The sequence below is a fragment of the Hipposideros armiger genome, unplaced genomic scaffold (assembly GCF_001890085.2).
Source record: "Hipposideros armiger isolate ML-2016 unplaced genomic scaffold, ASM189008v1 scaffold_709, whole genome shotgun sequence".
NCBI classification, from domain to species: domain Eukaryota; kingdom Metazoa; phylum Chordata; class Mammalia; order Chiroptera; family Hipposideridae; genus Hipposideros; species Hipposideros armiger.
Genome location: NW_017732059.1, coordinates 896,324 through 914,720, shown reverse-complemented (window position 1 = coordinate 914,720; position 18,397 = coordinate 896,324). Strand labels below are relative to the sequence as shown.

Here is an 18,397-nt window from a genome sequence, read left to right as displayed (position 1 = left end):
TTTTTTTTTTCCAAATAAGCACTTTCTGCATGCGTCTAGGTTTCAAATCGTTTATCCGGAAAGCTCCTGCATCCTTGTGCACGTTCCTGCCGGCTGCCCTGAACATTTGCCTAATGTTGATTTGGGACCCACCCTGCCCAATCAGATGGTGATTGTTACAGCTGCAAAAAACCCACAGCAGGGCACGGGGGCCATTTATTTAGAGATACCTGCTGCTCTATGCCAGGCGTACCGAATGGCATCGCCAAGTAGGGCAGGCCGTGAAAACCGTTGCAATTCTTTTTTTTGCATACGTTCAACCGAAAGGGAACACATCTCCGGGGTGCGTATCAAAACCCATCCCTGGCCTCCACCCACCAGATACCCCCGGGGCCCCGTTCCCTCTCAGTTTTGGCATCCCAAAGCGCCTCACCACTTTGCTGAAAGTCACTTGGGGGCAAAATCACCCTGGTGGAGAATCCTGGTGATAATGGGATTTATGTAGATGGCTGGAGAATGCTTAATTTCCATCCACAGCCAGAGGTCCCAATCTCAGCTTTGTGGTTTTTGTTTGTTTGTTTGTTTGTTGTTTGTTTTTCCCAGCCTGACTCAGTCCTGAGTAGATGGCAGGATGATGGTGCCCTGGCAGCTGGACTGCAGACCGAGACCTTTTCTCTTTCTCGTTCCTCTTATCGTCCAATGTATAGTGGCTTTATCCTGGGTTGTGGTTTAATGTTTTACGGTTCAGGATTAGAAAGGAAATTCCTCCTTTGGAGTAAGAATTCTCTCCCTACCGCCAGCCACCCATTCCTTTCCGTAACCCTTGTACACTGAACCCTTGGAAGGTTTCCTTCAGTCTAGCAAACTTTTCTGTGGGTCACTCACAACAAGACAATCTTGAAACACACGTTCCCAAAGCACTCACCTTAACGTTGGTGTTATTGAGAGAAAGAGAGAGGGAGAGGGGGGGGGGGAAATGCCTGTCAAGGTAAAAGGAATGGTTTGTTCCCAAGAGGAAACGTCTTATATACGGTGGGCTGTTTTAAAAAAACAAAAGCATAAAAGCTGTTTTTAATCTCAACTGCCATCCTGTATTTTAAAACACGGCCCAACCTGGCTTATTAAAACTTTGCCCATGCTGTGTTTATTTTTTCTGATAATTACTGATTTTCTGTAATTTCTTTGGAATGTAATCCCTCGTGCATTTCTGGGGCGAAATAGCGTTTCCTCCTGGTTGATAAGAAGCCATACGTTTCTTGCACCCATCACATCGCATTTCATGCATCTTAAGAGAAAGGAAAAACGGCTTAAAACCTGTCAATGCTGATGTCAAATATGGAGTGAAATGTCCTACCAGATAAATGAATAAGTGAGTCAAGCTCATGGCGCCGAAATATAAGAGAGCTGAGAGCTGGAAGGTCAGGCACTGAAATTTAAACCAGCCGTGGTCACATCTCTATTTTTATGAAAAGGGGACATTGGAAAGGCAAAAGGCCCCCTAAGACGTCTTTGTGGGAAGCCACACGTAAACCTCACAGAGTCGTATTCTCTGGCATCAAAACTCCTTGTCCAAAACTCAAAACCAGGGTTTTTTCGACTTGACTCGAGGCCACAATGGCCTGAGGATGTTTTTTTAAATTATAGATTTCAACGATCCTTCCCAATTTTCCTGAGCCAGGAGATGTAGGGTTGGGTTCAAGATGCTACAATTAAAAAAAAAAAAAAAGAATTCGAGTTCACTGTGCCCAATGTCAGAATAATATGAACGGAGCCAGCCCCTTTCCTGTGGAGACGGAGCTGCCATCCCTGAGGACCGGCCTGGCCCGTCTGACGCCTCCAACCTGTGGCTGTCACAACAGGACACAGTCACCTTAGGACGGGGCCTCAGCAACACTGTGTCCCAAAGAGCTGTTTGCAGAGGCAACAAGGAAACAGGTGCCGTGACTCCAGGACGGATGACTCTGGGCTGAAAATTAGAAACACTGTTTAGAATCAGCGTCACTATGTTACAGTATCTGCACCAAGAGCAACGCCTTCCTTCTGTGACGTCACTGTCACCCTTCCCTTTGTCATAAACACCCCTGGCCTTTGTGGCCTCATCGGGGCACCGTCTGGGCTTCTGCCCAAATCAGGGCTTCCCGGAGAGCTACTCTTTTTAAACATTATTTGTTTCCTTTTTTTTTTTTTCAGCTACAGTTGACATTCCGTATTATTTTATGTTAGTATGAGGTGTACAGCATAGTGGTTAGACATTTATCTAATTTATATAGTGATCCCCCCAATTAGCCTAGTCCCCACCTGGCACCATCCATTGCTATGACCATATTATTGACTCTATTCCCTGTGTTGTACTTTACGTCCTGTGACTATTTTGTAACTGCCAATGTGTACTTTTTAATTCCTCCCTTTTCTCACCCAGCCCCCAACCCCCTCCCATCTGGCGACCATCAGTTTATCCTCTGCATCTATGTGTCTCTGAGTCTGTTTCTGTTTTGCTTGTTCATTTATTTTGTTCTTTAGATTCCACAGTTAGGTGACATCATATGATATTTGTCTTTCTCAGTCTGACGTATCTCGCTCAGCATAATCATACCCTCTAGGTCCATCCACGTTGCCGCAAATGGCAAGATTTCATTCTTTTTACGGCCGAGTAACACTCCCCTGTCTAAATGTACCACCTCTTCCTTGTCTAGCCGTCTACGGGCAGACGCTTGCGCTGTTTCCGTATCTTGCTTTTCTTCCTGATCTCAATAAATGTGTGTTGCCTGTCACTTGCAGAGGCCTTTCATTTTTAGGCGGAGACCTGCCAGGCTCGGGATGTTAAAACATGATTCCACTTTCTCCTGTAGGATGCTGTTTCCTTCCAGACACACACACACACACACACACACACACACCCTATAGCTAAGCGTTTACACGCGCATGCACACATGCACACAAGCATATATACACACTTACACCTATATATATATATATATATATATATATATATATATATATATACACACACACACGGATATACACAATGGTTTACGTCTATACCTAGTTGGGTTCTGACACCTGTAGCATTAAGGAGCTTTATTTCTTAGGTAGTTCCAGAGACAGTTTAAGAGCTTTTTGTACTTTCCAATAAAGGGCAGAGGAAGCTTTTTATGTAAACTGGTTCAAAGTTCGGGAAGATAAAAGCCATCATAAGAAATACATCACATATTACAACGAACTTCCTCCATGGAAGACCTAACGACATCTTACGGTTCTTCCTGTCGGGCGTTGCTTTGAAAAACACTGATTCTAGTAACAATCTAATCGTCTGACTTGCTACATACAGAGGGTGCCAACAAAATGTAGACACATTTTCAGAAAGGAAAACTATGTTAAAATTTTAATATTCAATATATACCGATAGCAAAAGATGAATACAAGTCACCTTTGACGTCTGCAACGACAAGAGGTGCTCAGAGTGGTTCCCATCAGCGTTCAGACACTTTTGATGACGGCGAATGACTGTTTGAACATAGATAACATCTTTTAAAATGTGTATGCGTTTTTTTGGGCACCCCCAGGATATAAATGATCAGTTTCTAAACGTAAACATTCATTACTTTCTTAGGGCTGCTGTAACAAAATATATACATATGTGTAAATTTTCCAGTAAGCTTGAGAAACACAGTTCGACGCATTTGCTTAACTTAGGGCTGCTTGATAGGCTATTTTAATTTTGTTCAATATTTTCAATCTACTTTACTGAGAATCAAATTAAATATGTAAAGTACCGCATAGGGAATAGCGTCAATGGTATTGGAACAGCTACATACGATGTCAGATTGGGAGGGGGCGTATTATCACTTTGTGAGGGGTGTAGATGTCTAGCCATTATGTTGTGTAATACACCTGAAACTAATATAAGAAGAAATACATAGGTATGTGGAAAAAAAAGACCAAGAAAGAAAAAATTGAAACGATGATAATGATGGTGAATATCTTCATGCAACTGTGACGCTGAGTCCCCAGCATTTCCGTCGTTTTGCTGGAAGGTGTCAGCAGAGTCTCCACACAAGTAGGTGGCGACTGCCACCTGATTGACAGGTGTTCTAAAATGCATCTGGACTTCAGGAACATTCACTTCAGGGGTGGGGGTGTTTAGAAACCGTGATCTCTCACGCTATCCGTGGGCTTTTCACTCTCTGATCGTGCCCTTTGAAGCCCACGCACGTTTTTAATGTGGATGAAGTAAGACGTGTGGGTTATTTTTTTTTTCTTTTCTCGCGTGTGCTTTTGGTGTTGCATCTTAAGAAATGGGCACGAAGCGAAACGCCATGAAGATTTGACCCCAGGTTTTCTTGGAAGAGTTTTGTAGTTTTGCCTCTTTCATTTGGGCCTTGGACGCACTTGGGGTTCCATTTTGTGGTCCAGACACACAGTGGAATATTCCACGGCCCAGAAAAGGAGCGAGGCTGTGACACTCGCCATCACGTGGAGGGACCTTCAAGTGAGTGACACACACCGGACACACAAGGACGCCCAATCCGTGACTCCATTTATGCAAAACGTCTAGAAGAGGCTCATCCACAGAGATCTGTGGTTGAGAAAGCTGATTAGTGGTTGTCGGGGGCTGGATGGAGGGGAGCATGAGGGGTGACTCTTAATGGGGACAGGGTCTCCTTTGGAGGGTGAATGGCATGTGCCAGAAGTAGAGGTGGCAGTGACGCAACACTGCGAATATACCACACCCATTGAACTGTGCGCTTTCCAATGGTTAGAAGGGTACAACCATAGAACATGAAATAAGGACAAAAGGAAGATGGGGAGAAAAATGTGTGCCTGGGAACAGACGGACCGGAGCTCGTAATCCGGCCCTAACTGCATCCCTAGGAAGTGGTCCATGTCCCCACCCTGCCCTGTGACGCCCCCCCCAGAGAAAACAGATGTTGGATTTGACCCCTCTCTTGAGTGAACACAGCACGACCGGCTTTGTCTGAAAGGACTAAGAAAGCCATCAGTCCAATAATCGTCCCAAATGGACCCTATCTTCCCACCCACACACAAACTGTCCATCTAGACGCACCTTACAGATTGGAGATCAGACTTTGAGGCAACGTAAGGATCCTGCAAATGATTAAAAAAAAAATGGATGGAGCTTTCCACATAACTTGTCGATTTTGAGTCTGGGAATGACAGCAACACGGCACCAGGATATTGCCGCTGGAGTGTGCTTGGCGATAGCGCGCTTTGTCTCGCTGCTGCAAACTGGGGAGCCCTGCGTGTCAGTGCGGTGATGACCACAGGCCTTGGGAACGGTGTCCAGTGATGGCCACTGGCCACTGTGTGACGTGGAGGAGGCCGCTCCCAGTGGGCTGTCTGTGTTTCGCGTCACCCGAGACACACGTTTTCCTGCTGCACTAAAATGAGGCCGTTGGGTGTTTGGGTTTTGCGTCCTCGTGGGCTCTAAGCTCGTGTGTGACGGAGTGTCTATAACTTTCGTCAGTTCCTTCCAGGATTAGCTCCAATTTCGGCTCTATTCCTCTCGTCTCCCTTGCCCAGGCGTCCCCTGGAACTCCTGGTTCAGGGAAGATGTTTTCCCTTCTAGAAATACCTGTGGGTGTTACTTCTCATTCCAAGTTGGGTTTCCTACCTGATCACTGCCCCATGCTTCCAGCATGGCCAACACAACAACTGCCATCTTCTCCATGGTTTTTTCTTCCCCGGCTGTTTTCAGTGCCTTGGAGATGGGGTAGGTTGGGGTCCACAACACGGCCATATGGTGAGTCACCCTAGTTGTTTGCTTCCCCACTGCATATAAAAATTATGTTTTTCACTCTGTTCTAGGCTATTAAATGTGCAATAGCGTTACCTCTAAATAAAAAAAAAATGGACACACCTTAATAAAAAAAAAAACTTTATTGCTGAAAAATGCTGAGCCTGTTGGGAGCACGGCTCCGATAGGCTTGTTGGATGCACAGCTTCACCCTGCAGAAAACACAGTCTCCATGCAGCACAATCGGACAAAGTCCAACACAGCAAGCCTGACCTGTAATGTAACCCTTTGTCCCTGAAACGTGTTTGCTCCAGAAATGGCGGAGACTGGGTTGTAAGCCACATCGTTGGCTGACGGCGTGCTCGTCTCATGCACAACAATTCTCCTGTGGGCCCTCAGCCGCACACCCCTACCGTGTCACACACGTGCTCAGGCTGTGCCGACGGGGGACATGCGACAAGAAAGAAGCCCTGCGAGGCAAGCATTTCTTGTGGGTGTGTCTCCCTGAGTCCTGCACACAGGGTGTCTCAGGTGCCACCGTTCCAGGTATAAACGCAGCTCGCGATGCTCACCCGCCCCAGACGTGTGGGTTGAGGCTTCGTGGTGCTGCGTTTACAGGATCCGTTCAGCCTGGAAGATGAAAGCTGCTCTCGAAAGTGTGCAGCAGCGTTGAGAAGGCTGAACTTTGCCTTGTGGCCATCCCACCCCACGTCCCTCCTTTGAACGCCTACCTGGTTAAGTTTTGTGTGTTTTTTGTTTGTTTGTTTGTTTCATCACAGTCCCTTAATTATGTGTGTGTGTGTGTGTGTGTGTGTGTGTGTGTGTGTGTGTGTGTGTGTGTGTGGTATCAGTTCAAAGCCCGAGATGAATGATTCCATTCCTAAATAACTATGTCACAGCTGCTATGGGAGGTTATGTTGAAATATAAAAATAATGGGCAGACCCGAGCCATGCCCAACCTTGGTCTTTAATGAATATTTAATTAGACTAATGAATGCAGGCACTTAGGTCTGTGGCAGGAGCTGACACCTTCAGGGCCAGTGTCCACAGATGCAGGTGGCGAAGACACAACTGGTGTCAAGTAAGTAAAATGTATTCGGTTTACTCTAATTCCAGTTTGGGGCACTTCCATTCGTAGATGGTCAGTGGGGTTAAGAGTGAAGACTTGCGTGTTTGTTTTATCAAATCAACTCTCTCAAGTTGGTTGATCCACTCACTTGTGGGTGGACGGTTGGGGGGTCAAACCCTGTTTTTCATGGCGGACTTGATATGTTTGACAGCATTTATGCCGTCGTCTGGAAGATAAGTAAGGGGGGTCCCCCAAGAGCTTGGTGGTGGGGGACATTTGCTTGGTCATCCCCAGATGACATCTGGACAAGTAAGCCTGTGAACCTCCAAAGGTGTCTTTTAGCTTTTGGAGAGGGTATCTGTTGTAATGCTCGCAGGAAGCTTTGTGGCTTCTACCATCCTGGTGAACACGTGAATACTAAACTATTAAAGATCATAGCTTGACACAGAGCATCACAACTCTGCCCATCGGGACACTAGGTTTCTCGCCTCTAAATTTACATCATCACTACGGCTATAAATTATGCTTTTATTCGTGGGAGCTTTCTTAGGGAAAAGCAAATTGTGGACGGGTGGGGTCTAGCTCACCCGCTGGAAAAACTGGCTTTAGATTAATAGGGGGAAAAAAATGTTTTAAATAACACGTGGATTTAAAAGTTTCCATATTGTTGAGTGCTCTGTTGTATCTTTTACAACTATAGTGTTCTGCCGAGGGTCAGGCAATTTGGAAGGCGTCTGGGACTTTATGTGACCCCCTTCAGAAATCTCTGTATAAGTGAGGAATTGCATGCTAATGCCACAATCCCACTTACTACCGTACTCCCCCATGTAGAAGACGCACCTGAATTTGGGGGCCCGAAATTTGAAAAAAAGAATGTATGACATGAAGTTATTGAACTCAAGTTTTAGTCATCATGAAATTCATACAACTCCTCATCACTGTCAAAACTCCCAACCATTAGCTTGTCCTCATCTACAGCCCCTGTATCAGACGCACCCAGTTTTCAGACCCCAAATTTTTCGGAAAAGGGTGCGTCTTATACATGGGGAAATATGGGAACGTTTCGTTATGGAATCGGTGACATCGAGGAAGGAGGACATGGGTAGCTTTTAATTATAATGCATCTAAATAATAATAAAAAATAGCATCTCAGCGCTTCTGTTTTAAATCAACAACTGAAAGACTGACTAAGTGGCACTCTTGCGTCGTGAATAAGCAGCGGTAGATGTTATGCAAGAAGATAATTTTCGATCGGTCTAGCTCAGTGGATGTCACTATGGAGAGAGGTGGTCTGGTAGGGGACATGTGCTGATGTCTGGGGACAGTTTTGGTTGTCACACTGCAGAGGGGGCGCTCCTGGCGTCTGGTGGGTGGAGACCTGGGACGCTGCTCATCACCCTACAGGGCCCAGGACGCCCCTCGGCAGAGAGTCATCCAGCCCCAGACGTCAGTGTGTGAGGCTGAGAGACCCCGACTTAGCATCAGAGACTCTATGTATCTATCATCTGTCTATCTACCTATTATCTATCTATCTATCTATCTATCATCTATAAATCATCTATCTATCTATAAATCATCTATCTAGCATCTATCTATCTATCTGTCTGTCTATATATCTATCAATCATCTGTATCATCTATGTACCTATTATCTATCTATCTATAAATCATCTATCTACCCATCTATCTAATCTATAAATCATCTATCATCTGTCTATCATCTATCTATCTATCATCTATCTATCTATCTATTTATCCATCCATCCATCATCTAGCATCTGTCTTCTACCTATCATCGATGTATCTGTCATTTATCTATGTATCTGCCTATTTTCTATCTGTCTATATATTTAATCATCAACCATCTGTTTCTATATCCCTGTATCTATTATCTATCCATCTGTGTTTCTGTGGCACCGGTTCAAAACTGGGGATGGATTTTGTCCTCCAGGGGACACATGACAATGTCTGGGGACACTTTTGTCATGACTGGGGAGGGGGTGGCTCCTGGCCCCTGCTGGGTGGAGGCCAGGGATGTTGCTTAGCACCCTACAGGGCCCAGGACGCCCCACATTGGACACCCATCAGCCCCACAAGTCCGTAGTGTGAGGCTGAGCGACCTGCTCTGAAACACGTGCACCCCTCATCCTCGTGTCACCCCCGCACATGGAGTTTGACTCCTTTATACGTCCCTGGCATTGGCTGTGCTTCCGTCGAATTCAGTGGCACTGCCCCCTCCGGGTTTGGGTTCTGAGCGCGAGCAGCAAAGCAAAGAAAGGAGAGGCGAAAACGGGAAGTAGAGCCCATTGCCTTTGTCCTGATTAAGTAGGAGCTGCAGAGTTTTGCCCCGTTTCTCCTGGGCTTGTGTAAACGCTGCTCCCATCCAGATAACTGGCTGGCTCTGCACGGCGTGTCGAGCTGCTTTGCAGCAGCCCCTCTGCACGGCGGCCGTGGGACGTGGTCCCACATAACTGTGTGTTTTCTCAGGTGTGGGGGAGACGGCAACAGCGTCTCCTTCATGGAAAGAATGCAGGGTTTTCCCAGACTGGTTTCAGCTGCTAGACGATAGTCGCGCCTCCATATTAATAGAGACAACGTTTTAATGGACGGAGAGGCTGTATTTAAATTTACGAGTTTGGCTGTAAGCGACACCCCCCAGCTCCTGCAGCCCATTTTATCCATGTCAAAGGGGGACTGATGATATGATTACTGTGCTTTCCTGGTGGGGAAGTGGGGGAACCTGAGGACTAACCGCCCAGGTGGCACTGCTGCCTCCTTGGATGAAAGCTCCCGTAAAACTAATTACTGTTTAGATTTCGCCTGCGGCTGGGAAGAGCCTTGTAGAATTATACGGCTTTATCATCTAACACAGCCAGGAGGTCAAGGAGTGCATCCTCCTTATTTTAAAGAAAATAGCAAAGAATTCTGCCTTTGACTGTAAGGACCCAGGCCCAGACCCTAGGCTAAGCAAGCTCATTTCGGAGAGTACCCCCCCCCGCCCAGAGGAATTTAAAAAGCTCCTGCTTCAGCAAAAACCATAACAAACTGTCTTGTTAAGAAAGTAGAAGAAGATAAGCAAAGTATATGGCTTGTTAGGAAAAGATACACAAGTCATGTTTGATAGCCCGTCACGAAGATAAGCAAGTTATGTATTAGCTCGTAAAAAATAATAACCTAACTGTGTTTTATAGTTTGTTAAAATAAGGTAAACTAACCATTTTTCCTTTTTGCACACTAACCGCTTTTTTTCGCTTCTGTATTCAGCTTCACCTATAAATTCCTTACCCACCAAGACTTGGCAGCTGATCTCTTCTCTTGCTGAGAGAGACAGTCCCAGGCCTGGTCAGTCAAGTCTCTGGAACGAAAACCTTCTGTCTAAGTTTTGTTAAGAGGCGGTGACCCCAACATGACTATACTATGAAAGTTGGACAATTAAACCCGTGGACTTTCCACTGTGCGCTTACACAGTAGAAAGTTTGCAAACTTAATTGTTGAACTGCATTCCACTTATTTACCCATTCCTCTTTATAATGGGAGTTCCAGTTGGTTTCAATCTGACTGTTTAAAAGTGACATTGCAACAGACACTCTTACTCCTGACTTTTCAAATTAAAAAAAAGAAATTTTTTTTTTAGTATTTAGTGGCAACTGACCATCACAAAAAATTTCATCAGCAGTGTCAAGTTACCTTTTTTTGAATCTTTGCTAGAACAGGAAACAACCCAACTTGAAAAGTTACTGGTGTTTTGAAAGTGAGACACGTGCTCTTGTGATCCTTAAAATTTCCTTCTTCCAGTGGCTAAGGAGGACAAGCGTATTTTTATGAATTTATTGATAATTTGTTTGTCTTTGAACTGATGAATTTTTCTTTCGTATTTTAGACCCACTTCTAATGTATGCATAGAAAATATTGCACATATGTCATGTTTCTCTGACCATGCCAGGTTTGTTTTCCTGATGGTCTCTCTTACCGTAAGAAACCTCCAAGCCTGTCAAGAAGTTTAATGAGTTTATTGGAGCCAAACTGATGACAATTACCGGGAAGCAAAATCACAACAGAGTAACAAAACTCTCCGAAGAATGGCAGTTTTGCAGTTTATTTTATACATTAGACTCAAAGGAGGGTTCCATGAAATCCATTGATTGTAGACTAAGGGGGCGGGAGAGAGCAAAGCGGGGAAACCTCTGGGGCTGGATACAAAGAAAAATGGAGAGACACACACTTCTTTTACATTGGTGGGTGCAGGAGAGTTAATAATTAATATCACAGCACATACCAGGGAACTAGGTCACATGAGGGGTTCTGTGGTGTCCTGCTCTGACGCAGTGGGCTGTGCCCTGAGGGGTCTGACGGTCCAAGGGCGTGTTATCTTAGATGCAAAAAGACAATAGAAGGGCTCGCTCACTTCAGGTAAAGATTCACCTTGTCAGCTACAGGCCCAGGATGGGACTTCCCGCCGTGACCCACTTTTAGTCAGGAATTTTCACGTTCAGACCATGCTGTGTGGTGACTTTCCGTCTCTGAGTTTGTAGGACCCGCCATGCTGGCCTCCCCTGAGCTTGTCAGGTGCAGTGTGTGGCCTTTTTTTTCCATCCACATTCTTATCATATAGAGGTTTCTTTTTTTCACATGTATTTTTTTTTTCCTGGGGCTGCTGTGAAAGAGTTACTATCAGCGGATGGCTTGCAACAGCAGAACTGTGTTCTCTCTCAGCTCACCTGTGCAGCGATGCGGACAATACCTGCTTTGCAGACGTTCTCAGCGTGTGCTTTTGTTCCGCAGGTGACAGAAGCAGCAGCCATGAGGCAGTCATCATTCGCGTGGTGCGTGGCCGCCGCCGTCAGCTTTCGTTCCTCTGTCTGTGTGGAGAGCAGGGTTCGTGGTGCACGTCGCCTGCATCCTGGCTCACCGTGGGTCTGCTTGGTCTATGGGGGATGGGGCGAGGGGACAATCTGGTGTGTTGGGGACTATGGGCTGATGGAGTCGTAGAGGACGGCCTCTCTGGGGCAGCGATGCCTACCTGAGGCATGGCAGCACGCGTGGGATTGAAGGCCAAAGTCCCGGAGCAGGGGAGAGATTTTTAAGGGGGCTCGTGGGTGTGCCAGCGGCGGCGAGGCTGTGAGAGGGCAACGTGACAGAACACCCACGAGGTCAAGTCAGTGAGGCTTGTCAATCGGGCTGGGGGGTGGGATTTTTAATCCCAAGAGCAAACGGGAAGCCACCGGGCTTCTCGAAGGAGTGTGGCCACCACCTGTGTGTGCATTTGGGGGATTGCTCTGCTCGTCTGTGTTTTGATCCAGCCAGGTGGCAAAAATGGAACTGGCCAGGCCGGCAAGGATGGTTTTGGGATCTGCAAGCGAGGGGCTTGGGCTACAGCGATGAGACCAAATGCACATGGACGCAATGAATTTAAGATGTGTTCTTCTGGGTTTTTTTTTTCTTTTGTTATTTTATTTTATTTTTTGACATGGCATTAACAGGACTTAGAATGGATTGGATGAGGAACTGATAGGATGACATTTCGGGTTGGGGAACCAGCTTCCTGCATATGAACGAATGGTTGTCAATTTGCAGTGATTATTCTTGATCAACGGTGCTTGTGGGTTTTTTTGTGTGTTTTTTTTCCAGCATGTTACAGAGTCCAGCGCTTACATACGCGTTATTCTACAGTCTAAACTTGAGTAGAATATTGCAAAATGTTATACTTCCTTTTTCAGATGCTCAAAGAGTTTCCAGGATTTGTTTTCATTTGTTTTTTTCTTTTTTCTTTTTTTTTTTTTTTTTTGCAGTTGAGTATCCTTCACAGGATTGATTTGTCCTGTGGACGTAATTTCTTCATGAAGAAAAGGCAGAATTTCTGTCTGCACACAGATGTAGTCTACCCCCAAAATACTAGTTTTCCATCATTTACTCCTGGGCTCAGACCCAAGAAGTTGCTAGAGTTTCTGCTGGCACTTTTCCCTCTGTGTGGCTTGGAGCAAAATTACAAAGTTATAAAATATATTAAAAAGTATAACCGAACATTAAGAAAAAAAACCCAACAAGCCTGACTCGCTGCCTATTTGCTCGTATTTTCCATTTTGTTTCCATTTCTATACAAAGAAATCCAGTTGTCAGACCTCACCCTCCACGTTAACCACTCATGGTTTTCAAGAGCCTCGCGTCACTGACTTTTCAAACGACTTGAAAAGCTATGAGACTTTTATGTCCCAATGCACGTAAGATTAATTTGTAAATTATTCTACATTAACTGAAAACATGACTTTTAATAAAATCCTGGTTTCTCAGGAAGGCAGCTCAGGCACGTGGTGTAGTGGAAACTGGTAAAGCAAGCCGTTATTTTTCTTTTTTGAAGTTGCCTAACATGCAAGTGTGAATTGATGGTTTCTATTTTTTTTTCTCTTTGTCCCTTTCCTCTGCCTCCCCCCGCACCCCCAAATATTTTCAGGAACTGCTGGCTGTCGCTAACACTGTGTTGCTTGTTTGGGGGCCTTAACGGAACGTTTGTGACAAGGAACTCCAGGCCCAATATTGTCCTTTTAATGGCGGATGACCTTGGAGTGGGGGACTTAGGCTGCTATGGCAATTACACCATGAGGTAAAGACATCCTCACGTCTGCAGAGGGCGCTGCCCCATGTCCCCGGTCACATCTGTGCCATCGTCAAAACAGCCAGAACAGCAGAGGTCGCTGCAGTCAAGCTGCAACGTGTCAGCACTGCATTTGACATCCCGTCTCCTTAGCTTAGAGTTGCTGCCGCTGCTGTTTTTATCATTGTGGTTTAAAAAAAACCAACAAACCAAACAAACCAAAAAACCACATACCACACACTTTACCTGTTTAACCAACCGAATGCTAGCGGTTCAGGGGCCTTGACATTCACAAGGTTACACAAGCATTCCCGCTGTCTAGTTCCTGAACTTTTGTTCCTCATCACCTCTAACAGGTGACCCTGTACTTAGTAAGAGTCGCCCCCTACTCCCTCCACCCCCAGCCTCTGGAAGTCACTAGCTGCTTTCTGTCTCTATGGATTTCCTTATTCTGGAAATTTCATATCAATAGAGTCATATAATGTATTAGCTTGCTAGGGCGGCCCTAACCAAGGACCCCAGGCTGAGTGGCTTAAATAACGTAAATTAAATTTCTCCGAGTTTTGGAGGTTTGAAGTCTGAGATCCGGGTGTCCCAGGGCTGGTCCCCCCCCGAGGCCTCTCTGCTGGCCGTCTGCTCCCCGTGTCCTCACATGGCCATCCCTCTGTGTGTGTCTGTGTCCTCACGTCCTCTTCTTATGAGGACACAGTCCTATTGGGTCAGGGCCCACCTAGTGATCTCATGTCACCTTAATCCCCTCCTTACAGACCCATCTGCAAATACAGCCACAGTCTGAGGTCCTGGGGGTGAGCACTTCAACGTAGAAGCTTTGGGTGACACAGTTCAGCCGACGACATATAATATGTGCTTTCCTGCCTTCTTTCATGGAGCATAAGGTTTTTGGGGTTCATGTATATTGTAGAATGTGTCTGTCCTGCCTTCCTTTCCATGGCTGAATAATATTCCATTGTATTAGTTAGTTCAGAGGTTTTTTTTTAACATCTTCCTTGGATGCTTTCCAAAGCCTCTGATAGCCAGCACTCTTCCTTAGCAGCCTGTCCCCCATCACGATGGCAAATTCTGTTCATGTGCAAAGGTATGGTCCCTCTTAGCTTGAATTTAAATCGCATTGATTTGCCTTGAAATGCAGATTGCAGCGTAACCCCACCATTTAAGCGTGTACCTGTAGATGGAAAGAAATGGGTCTCCCTAACGGCATTTGGGGTCTTACGTAAAGCAACACAGCGAGGCAGGTGTTTCGCTGTCTGCAGACCTGAAAATAGTAGACAAACGAAACAGGAAATGAACTGAATTGAAACACGACAGAATTTGGTTATAAGAAAAGACAGACTTTCCTATAAGACATACATGAACCTTTTATTGACGCTAAGCGGCCCATTACTTTTAGGAATATAACAATGTCCACTTGACCAGGTTTCCTATTGAAATGCCTGTTTCACTCAGCCGAGTTAGGACTTTAGTTATACCTGGTGACCCATATGCGTTTGTGGTCATTTTCCTGCATATATATGGCTGCACACTCTAGTTTCCATTAGCGTCTAACCAGGGGTGCATCCTAGCAGGCAGATGGATTGACGTGTCCAAAGGGTGTATTTTAGGGTCACTGGAAACAGGGTCACCTGGACCCAAAGCACAATGGCTTTGAGTCATGTTCATTTTCTTGGGTTGGAAACTTACATACGGAACTTCTGTTTTGTCGGCAGCACACCCAACATCGACCGCCTGGCGAGGGAGGGAGTAAAGCTCACGCAGCACCTGGCGGCCGCCTCTGTCTGCACCCCGAGTCGGGCTGCCTTCCTGACTGGCCGGTACCCCATCAGATCAGGTAAGGCAGGGGAAAATGCAACAGCCTTTTTTTGTCTCACAGTAACGCCTTCTTATTTGGCAACTCTGCCTAACAACTCTTGAAAGGTCACTCGTGGTATTAAGACGCTACATTAAAATGAAGGTTGTGTTGCTCTGCCCGGTGAGTTTAAACAGGTGTGTGTTGCCAGGAGCCACCAAACCTGCTCGTCTGTATACCTATGGTGACTGGGTTTCGGCTGCTGATGAGCAACCTCCAGTTTACCTTGAACACACACAATTTCAACATCCAGGCTTACAAAGTTGAGTGTAATGGTCAAACATTAATGCTTCCCTTTGTGGCTTAGCTTAGAATCAACCGTATAAACATCGATGTGGAAACGACACGGTGAATATCAATTTTTATACCTAGCTAAAGCACGGTAAGGCCTTTGGCATCTATTGAGGGGTTCAGGGTGACAGACCTCTACATGAAATTGCCCCCGGACTATTGTGTTTTAATTAAACCTGGTATTTGCTTGCTGCAGTGATAATATATCCACCCTTGTAGTTTATTTTTCAGTGACAGCTTCTCCTCTGAGTTTTCTTCCTTCTAAGTGATAGCTTTTCATAAGGTCCCGGGCATGGACTAGCCAGGTTAATGTGAATTACATGAAATTTAAGAGTAAATGAACATCGCGAGTCCTTGTCCCGTGACCTTTGATGTTTGACCATCTATATTTCTGTTGTTGCTCAAAGAACTTTTTTCATAATTCAAGGTGCTCAATTTTGTTTGAAATGGTTTGCCAAATAATTTGTGTCAAAATAATGCATGAATAGGTGATAAAGATACACATCTGTATTCCTTTAAACACCAATTCTATGTATAAGTTCATGGGATTCCAAATGTTGATTCGGTGGAAACACTTAAGTTACAAAATTAAGAGTAACAATTAAGTGGTTGAAGGAGTCATCAGTCAAATCATTGCCATTTTCTTTTTCTTTTCTTTTTTTTTTTTTGGCACAAATCGTTCAACTTAATTCGTCCTGCTCGTCAAACAATTCTAGCAAAAAAAACCCCCCCAAAAAACCGGTTCAATTCCAAGATAATATTCCAACACTTCCCTTAACGAAACAGGTCCTGTTTCCAATCTTTGATACCTTATTACCCGACTTCTTCTTCTTCTAGGCTAGGACCCTTGAAAGGATCGTTCACGTGTCCACCTTTAATCCTGACATCTCTTGCTTGTGGTTTTTATGTGAGTCCCTTGTAAACCAGCAGTGAATCAATTCACCTAGCAGTGTAACGCCCCCAAAACGATATGGAAGAAGAATTGTTACAGCTTTACGCTCCCATTCTCCCTGTTCCATGGATCACAGAGCTAAGGTTTTTGCTTATACCCACCAGGAGGTGAGGTCTTCTTGTCCACAAGAAACCACGTAGGATAAAATCGACTCTCTGCCTAGAGAGTTCTAGAATACATGAGTGTAGAGTTCATGGAAATAGGACAATGACATGAAAGAGGGAAGGTGTGACCACTAACCTCATCCCCCCAACATATTAATGTACTATTTATCCCTTTTATGATCTAAAAGTGCCCAACAATTCTTCTTCCTAAGTTCAGATAAACTAGTTTAAGAAGGGTATTAGTTTGGAAAAAAAAAATGACGAAGCTGTTTTGTTTTGTTTTTAAACAAAAAGACATTTGTCAATCTGTGATCATAAGAGAAGCGTTGATTAAAATTCTTTAGATGCCGTTTTTTACCATTCAGAGGGTCAACACCTGACAGTCTTAATACTTAGTTGCTTGGGGGCGACTGCGGGAACGTTTCGACATTTAACCTTTCAACCCAGCAAGTCCATTTTCTAGAAATGTATCCGTCCTAGTCTCCCCTGTTCGAAATGACACATGGCGTTATTTCTTGTCACCTTCTCGGGTATGTAGAGATTGGTGACGCGAACTGGTTATGGGTAGGAAGCCACTGGGTCCATAACGGCGTGTGTGTAACGTGGAACCCTATGCGTCTCGACTGCAATGTCAGGCCCAGCTTTTCACATCCGACCCCAAGCGTTCTCCGGGGTATTTTTGTGAAGTGAAAAAAAGCAGCCTGTCAGCCGGCGTGGAGAACACACACGGACTCTAGAATTCTCCTTTTGTTCAGGCCCAGGAGATCGCTGGGGGCACAGAGCAGCTGGGAGGGGAGCCGTGGTGTGTGGGGCTGACGTCTGGAGTGAGACGTTGTAACTTTTCATTCCTTTGACCTGTGGGGTTTTGCACCAAGGGAATGGTACCCGTGCACATGGTATCCATGCCCGGTTTGACGTGCGTGCCTATGCGTATCTCTAAACCGACAGACCTAACCGCTTTTCTTGAACGTTACAGGTGTGCCGTTGCCTTTTAGGATTTGGTCGGAGGGCATTCATTTCTGTGCAGAAGGGCACGGCCAGGGCAGATTGGTTCGCAAAGCTATTTTGATTTTTTTTTCACTTGTTGTCAACTTTCGTGGGGCAATGAGTGACTTTCATGGATACGCTTTCATTGATAGGTTTCTTCTTGGAAGCTGTCACACAAGGAGGGAAAAACATCACGAGATGTGGTTGAGGGGTTGACCCTCAAATGATAGCTGCAATGCAGAATTTCAGGGAGGGGGGTCCCGCAGCTCGTAGGCGCCCCTCAACCATCCCAGAAAAGCCTTCCTAGAAGACGTGCCACAACCTAGAAGGTGTCAGGAGGAAGGGTGGGTGCCACCGAGGAAACGGCAGACAAAGATAATGCAGGGATGTGTGAATGGGTGAGGGGGTGGGGTGGCCCCCCGAACAGTCACACCTCTCAGAGCAGGAATGACTGTAGAAGCCATCCCCCAAATCTGGGTTTCAACAGAGGGTGACGGAAGGCCGTTGGTGCATTTTGACTGGGAGAAGGACATGGGTCGGAAAGCTTTTTCGGAAGGTGACTGAGATTGGTAGAGAGAAGATCAGCTAGGGGACTCCATCGCAGAGCCCAGCTGACGCTCTGCTCCAAAGCCGTGGCATCAGGGACTTAAAAAAAAAAACAGAAGTGTTTACTGAAGTTGGAGTTGTCAGGACTTGGTCATGGATTTGAGGTGAGGCTGAGGGAGGAGTGGGGTTCTGAAGAAGCCCACGCGTTTCTGGACTGGGTGACTGGGAACATTTCAGGCGTTCCTGAGCCAGGTTTGAAGGA

The 18,397-nt window shown here is 45.6% G+C and overlaps 1 protein-coding gene across 1 annotated transcript in view; it reads left to right on the top strand.

The window, feature by feature from the left end:
* The first annotated feature begins 5,636 nt into the window (after positions 1-5,636).
* The window catches only part of LOC109373335 (arylsulfatase H), a 34,837-nt gene continuing 22,076 nt past the window's right edge, over positions 5,637-18,397 (top strand). The window contains exons 1-3 of the mRNA XM_019627106.1: positions 5,637-5,710; positions 13,251-13,400; positions 15,116-15,237. Of these exons, the coding sequence (XP_019482651.1) occupies positions 5,637-5,710; positions 13,251-13,400; positions 15,116-15,237 (346 nt within the window). The remainder of the gene's footprint in view (positions 5,711-13,250; positions 13,401-15,115; positions 15,238-18,397) is intronic.